Here is a 7,129-nt window from a genome sequence, read left to right as displayed (position 1 = left end):
GATCTTTTTTGTGCAGTTCTTCTGTGTATTCTTGCCACCTCTTCTTAAAATCTTCTGCTTCTGTTAGGTCCATACCATTTCTGTCCTTTATTGAGCCCATCTTTGCATGAAATGTTCCCTTGGTATCCCTAATTTTCTTGAAGAGATCTCTAGTCTTTCCCATTCTGTTGTTTTCCTCTATTTTTTTGCATTGATCGCTGAGGAAGGCTTTCTTATCTCTCCTTGCTATTCTTTGGAACTCTGCATTCAGATGCTTATATCTGTCCTTTTCTCCTTTGCTTTTCACTTCTCTTCTTTTCACAGCTATTTGTAAGGCCTCCTCAGACAGCCATTTTGCTTTTTTGCATTTCTTTTCCAGCGGGATAGTCTTGATCCCTGTCTCCTGTACAATGTCACATAGTTTATCAGGCACTGTCTATCAGATATAGTCCCTTAAATCTTTTTGTCACTTACACTGTATAATCATAAGGGATTTGATTTAGGTCATATCTGAATGGTCTAGTGGTTTTCCCCACTTTCTTCAATTTAAGTCTGAATTTGGTAATAAGGAGTTCACAATCTGAGCCACAGTCAGCTCCCGGTCTTGTTTTTGCTGACTGTATACAGCTTCCCCATCTTTGGCTACAAAAAGATAATCAATCTGATTTTGGGGTTGACCACCTGGTGATGTCCATGTGTAGAGTCTTCTCTTATGTCGTTGGAAGATAGTGTTTGTTATGACCAGTGCATTCTCTTGGCAAAACTCTATTAGCCTTTGCCCTGCTTCATTCCGTACTCCAAGGCCAAATTTGCCTGTTACTCCAAGTGTTTCTTGACTTCCTACTTTTGCATTCCAGTTCCCTATAATGAAAAGGATATCTTTTTTGGGTGTTAGTTCAAAAAGGTCTTGTAAGTCTTCATAGAACCATTCAACAGCAGCTTTTCAGCGTTACTGGTTGGGGCATAGACTTGGATTACTGTGATATTGAATGGTTTGCCTTGGAAACGAACAGAGATCATTCTGTCATTTTTGAGATTGCATCCAAGTACTGCATTTCAGACTCTTTTGTTGACCATGATGGCTACTCCATTTCTTCTAAGAGATTCCTGCCCACAGTAGTAGATATAATGGTCATCTGAGTTAAATTCACCCATTCCAGTCCATTTGAGTTCGCTGATTCCTAGAATGTTGACGTTCACTCTTGCCATCTCCTGTTTGACCACTTCCACTTTGCCTTGATTCCTGGACCTGACATTCCAGGTTCCTATGCAATATTGCTCTTTATAGCACTGGACCTTGCTTCTATCACCAGTCACATCCACAACTGGGTATTGTTTTTTCTTTGGCTCCATCCCTTCATTCTTTCTGGAGTTATTTCTCCTCTAACCTCCAGTAGCATACTGGGCACCTACTGACCTGAGGAGTTCCTCTTTCAGTATCCTATCATTTTGCCTTTTCATACTGTTCATGGGGTTCTCAAGGCAAGAATACTGAAGTGGTTTGCCATTCCCTTCTCCAGTGTACCACATTCTGTCAGACCTCTCCACCATGACCCACACAGCATGGCTTAGTTTCATTGAGTTAGACAAGGTGTGGTCCGTGTGATCAGATTGGCTAGTTTTTCTGTGATTATGGTTTTTGTGATTCAGACAGGTATGAGGTTCCTAATGTTCACATCCCTCACATGGTCTGATCAGAACCCTGAGAATATTCAGCATCTCCTCTGCTAGTTTCATGTAAGGCTTCTGTCGCACTTCCCAAAAGAGCTTCCTTCATCCATTGTCCATAGCATGGAGCTAAGGGAGAGGAATTCCATCAAATGCCTCATCTTAGTCTCTTTATTATAGGACATAAAGCTAAATTTTGTTGTTGTTGTTTAGTCGTTAAGTCGTGTCCAACTCTTCTGTGACCCCAAGGATTATAGCCAGCCAGGCTCCTCTGTCTACAGGATTTCTCAGGCAAAGATACGGGAGTGGGTTGCTATTTTCTTCTCCAGGGCATCTTCCTGACCCAGAGTTTGAACCCAAGTCTCCTGCATTAGCAGGCGGATTCTATACCACTGAGGCTCTACCACCAATGATTCTATACCATTTCACCTGGGAAGCCCACGGCTAAATGACTACCACTTTTCAACAATCCTGTGATGAAGCCCAGAGCTATGGACTCTTGAACAGGGATTCCATTCCATCCCTTTTTTGATCTCTGTTCCAACTCTTACCTGCAGGGGGTGGCCTGGGACAGAAGGCTGCTTGTAAATGTGTTGGAGTGCTGTCAAGATTTCCGTACCCCTGAGGTTAGCCCTCATAAGCTTAACTCTCCGCAGTGCCTCCTCCACGGTACTCTGAGCATACTTCACACTATTCCTGAGAAAAACAAACACTCCCCAGTGAAATGAAGGCTGGTGGACATAGCCCAGTATTAAGTCCCTGAATTGTAAACAACTTTAACTTGAAATCTCCAAAGCCAAAGTCAATTCTACAGCAACCCCTTTAACAATTTAGTCCTTTCTTTAAAGTAGCCTTTTTAAGATTTTTATTTATTTTTTAATTGATGGAAAATTGCGTTGATGTTGTGTTGGTTTCTGACATATGACATGAATCAGTCATAGTTTTATATATATATATCCCCTCCCTCTTAACCCTCCCTCCCCTGTCTCCATACCACCCATCACAGAGGCCAGGCTGGGCTCCCTGTGTTACATAGAAACTTCCCACTATCCATTTTACACGTGATGTTGTATATACTGTCAATGCTACTTTCTCAATTCATCCCTCCCTCACCTTCCCTCACTGTGTCCACAAATCTGTTCCCTACTAGGTTCATCAATATCATTTTTCTAGACTCCATATGTATCAATATATGATACTTGTTTATCTGACTTACTTTACTCAGTGTAAGGGGAGAAAGGAGTCACAACAACTGACTCAAATCTGTTCCTTTTCAGTAATATTTCATTGTATAAAGTAGCTTTTTGAATTCTCTATGGACTTTCTGGAAACTTACGGAAAGAATGCCTCATAAGTAGATCCAAATTCATAGATGTTGAAATAACAGCCTAGAGGCAAACTCTTCAGAAGCAAAATCAGTGTTTCCTGAAAGAAGACCATGTAAGAAGACAGTAAGAAAGGATCCTCTCAATCACATGACTCTGCTAATCTAACTCAGGAATGTGTCTTCACCCTTTCATTCCCCCAGACCCTTCTATTCCAAGGCTAACCTCAGAGTAGTCATGTTAACCGTAACTCAGATGGGGAACAGACCTATAGCTCCAATGGACCCTAATTTAATCCCCAAGATTCACTCCCACTTGAGCAAGTGACCAGGAAAAGAAAGAAACTACTTTTACCTTGGCTACATCTATGCGCAGCTGAGATTTACTCTGTTTACTTATGGGGCTCTGCATGCTTCCTGAGCAGTCCATGAGGAAGATAAATTCTCCGCAGGCAATTGATGGCTGAGCTTCTGGGATATTCGGGTAGAAAGTCACCATTGCAGCTGGATCTCCCAACACACCATCTACTCAGAAAGAATAAAGACGTGGTAAGAAAAAGGGAACTCAAGAATCAATTGTAGTGAGTTACCTAAGGAGCTAAGAAAACACAAATCTAAAACAGCTTAATCTTTATACCATATCTGCTGGCAAAGAGTTTGAGGTGAGTTACAAACATATAAAAGATACAGATGTGTTACAGATATGAAAGAGGGTAGAATTTACTATACACAAGCAATATTAAAATACTATATCTGGATGTAAATCGCCTAGCAGTTGGGAATGAAATACATCGTTAAAATGTCCCAGGATTTGTCAGAGGAATCAAGCTAATTTATTTGATATCTTCACATCAAATCAAAGGGAAATTTATTTACATGGGGTCCTTAATTCTATTTTTTCTAAATAACTTTTTTATTTATTTTTGGCTGTGTGGGTCTTGGCTGCTGCACGTGGGCCTTCTCTAGTTGTGGTGCATGGACTTCTTGCAGTGGCTCCTTTTGTTGCCCAGCATGGGCTCTAGGGTGTGCAGGCCCAGTAGCTGCAGTTACCAGGCTCTAAAGCACAAGGTCAATAGCTGTAGCACAAGGTCAATAGCGTGGCACATGGGCTTAGTTGCTTTGTGGCTTGTGGAATCTTCCCTGGACCAGGGATCAAACTGGTATCTTCTGATTGGCAGGTCGATTCTTTCACTGAGCCACCAGGGAAAAGAAACTTTTAGTCGCTGAGTTGCCTCCGACTCTATGCCACCCCATGGACTGTAACCTGCCAGGCTTCTCTGTCCATGGAATTCTCCAGGTGAGAATACTGGAGTGGGCTGTCATTTCCTTTTCCAGGGGATCTTCCCAACCAGGGATCGAACCCAGGTCTCCTGGCATTGCAGGCAGAGTCTTTACCATCTGAGCCCCCAGGAAAGCCTGTCCTTAATTCTTAATTACAGCTTTGAAAAAAAACAATGATGACTGTGTGGATAATTTTTATGCTGACAATTTACAAGAGCTGAGAGTGTAATGAGTGTCATACAGGACAAGGAAATCCATCTGTGCTTCATTTGGGTACAAAGCACTTATGATACTCTCCAGAACAAAGAAAGAGAGGTACGTAAATGTGTGTTGCACTCTAATACTAGCATCATCCAAGTAATGGTATGGAAGAGATCATGGGCGTCTAGCCTATGTTACCAAGTTGCAAAAGCCAGAGCTGTGATTCTGTTTTGAGGAACAAGTGAAAACAGATACAGGAGATGAAATAAGAATGGGTGGGTTATACCAACTCTAGTTTTAGTGTTCAGAGAATATAAAAAGACACAGAATTAAATTCCAGCATCCCATTTTTATAAAGTGATTCTAGGATTACAGTTTTAAATTATCAGTACCCCAGGATTCAGAATGTTAACAAGATCTGGTTCAGTTTAACCTCTTACCTCTGAGATATCTCAATAACCAAAATGGCTTCCAAATAAAATGGGTGTGGCTCAGCAAATACTTGATAGAGCACTGATTCAAAAATAACTTTTATACAATCCTGGATCTCTGGATATAAAGGAGTAGCTTTTTTTTTTTTTTTTTAATGAGCAAGGTAGATTACTTTCCATTCTGAGAGACAACTCTTTACAGTGGGACTGGCACTGTACTAAGAGGTCAGAGAGGTTACCACAACAATGAAATGAGTCAATATATAACTTTAGAACAATGCCAGACACATAGGAAATACTATATATATATTTCATTTACCATTATTCTTTCGTCATGGCTCAAATTATTTTCATCTCCAGAGTCTCAAGTTCCTCTTTTTTAAATGAGGCATTTCAAATCCTAGCTCCTCTGCTTGCTATCCTGTTTCCTGTGAAATCAAAGTAGTAATACCTGCCTCAAGATTATTTTAAGAAACATGAGTAGAGTCATGGATGTAGAAAACAAACTTATGTCTACCAGGGGATAAGGTGGGGGAGATAGATAAACTGGGAGACTGGGATTGACACATACACACTACCATATATAAAATAGATGGCTAATAAGAACCTGCTGTATAGCACAGGGAAATGTGCTCAGTACTCTGTAATGGCCCATATGGGAAAAGAATCCAAAAAAAGAGTGTATATATGTGTATGTGTAACTGACTCACTTTGCTGTATACCTGAAACACAACATTGTAAATCAATTATACTCCAATAAAAAAATTTTTTAATATTATTTTAAGAGTTAAGTGAGGGAAGTCTGATGTAATACCCTTAAGGAACTCAGCCTATGGTTCAACTTAGATTAAGAATAGTTTTATAAAATTATTTATAAATTGTTTTATGTGATTATTTTTATTAAATTATACATCCTATTTTTAAAAATATCATGTTCTTAATATGGAAAGTACAGCCTATGCATTTCTGTCATCTAGTGGTATGCTTCATTTGGTCAAACTACAAACTGTTTTAGTGAGTCAACCAGTCAGTTGTCATTTGCTTCTTTGTATGGATGGAAATAGCATGTCATCTTGATCAAATACATGATCTAGAAAGCAAGATGTGAATGGCCCTGCTGGACGGGATTCTCTAGACTTGTAAAGCGTCCCCTGAAGTCCTCCTATGGCTAATAGAGCTTGCAAGAAGAGGGCTTGACATTTCAATCCTTACCACTTGAGATTCAACATCATAGAACTTTCTCCAGGGGATTAAAATAACTGAGTAAAGATGAGGTCCAGCTTCCCAGGTGGTTCATTAGTAAAGAATCCCTCTGTCAACACAGGAGTCATGGGTGGGTTCAATCCCTGGGTCAGGTAGATAGCTTGGAGAAGGAAATGAATTTCCCAGTATGCTTGCCCGGGAAATTTCATGAACAGAGGAGCCTGGCAGGCTACAGTCTCTGGGGTTGAAAAGAATCAGACACAACTGAGCATATGAGCATACACATACTCACACAAAGACCAGGTCACTGTTGCAGGAGAATTTCAGGGGCACTCAAGGGGGAACTCCCCAAAAGGAAAGGACAAAGCCAGGCAACTAATGTACAAAGATGGAGCACAGGGCTTCCTGGAAGAGGAGCTGCTGTAGACCTCTTTGAGGTCCCTGCAATCCAGTGGCCTGGCAGCCCAAGAAGGCCCCACAGAACAAGAGATGGATATGGGTTATACCAGTTATAATTATAAGGAAAAGTACACATATATTAAGAAAAATTTAGAAAATAAGATAAATTGCTATTAATATTTTTTAAAGATTTTTTTTTATATGGACCATTTTAAAGACTTTACTGAATTTGTTACAACATAGATTCTGTTTCATATTTTTGTTTTTGGGGCACGAGGCATGTAGGATCTTAGCTCCCTGACTAGGGGTCAAACCCACACCCCTTACATTGGAAGGCAAAGTCTTAATTACTAGACCACAAAGGAAGTCCCCCAAAGAAGACACATTAAAGAAATTACAATAATAATTTGTATATAATATATTATAATATAATAATAATAACTAAGCAGTAAGAAACTAAACATAGTCTCAGAAATTAAGTAACTAGGACAAGATGAAAAATATCTGCAGATGGATGGTGGTAATGGTTGAACAGCAAGGTGAATGTATGCAAGGCAATGGGATTTTATACTTAAAAATAGTTACAAAGGTAAAGTTGATTATATAAATTTACCACAAAAAAAAAAAAAAAAATTCCAGGGGG

The 7,129-nt window shown here is 39.8% G+C and overlaps 1 protein-coding gene across 1 annotated transcript in view; it reads right to left on the bottom strand.

Moving 5' to 3' along the window:
* Window positions 1-7,129, bottom strand: part of VWA5A (von Willebrand factor A domain containing 5A) — a 30,044-nt gene that overhangs the window by 17,522 nt on the left and 5,393 nt on the right. Inside the window, exons 7-9 of the mRNA XM_010858466.1 lie at window positions 3,327-3,496; window positions 2,984-3,072; window positions 2,199-2,343 (exon numbers count right to left, since the gene is read on the bottom strand). Of these exons, the coding sequence (XP_010856768.1) occupies window positions 2,199-2,343; window positions 2,984-3,072; window positions 3,327-3,496 (404 nt within the window). The remainder of the gene's footprint in view (window positions 1-2,198; window positions 2,344-2,983; window positions 3,073-3,326; window positions 3,497-7,129) is intronic.

The sequence above is a fragment of the Bison bison genome, unplaced genomic scaffold (assembly GCF_000754665.1).
Source record: "Bison bison bison isolate TAMUID 2011002044 unplaced genomic scaffold, Bison_UMD1.0 scf7180017864388, whole genome shotgun sequence".
Classification (NCBI taxonomy): Eukaryota; Metazoa; Chordata; class Mammalia; order Artiodactyla; family Bovidae; genus Bison; species Bison bison.
The sequence above is the reverse complement of the archived record's forward strand: the minus strand, read 5'-3'. Positions and strand labels throughout refer to the sequence as shown.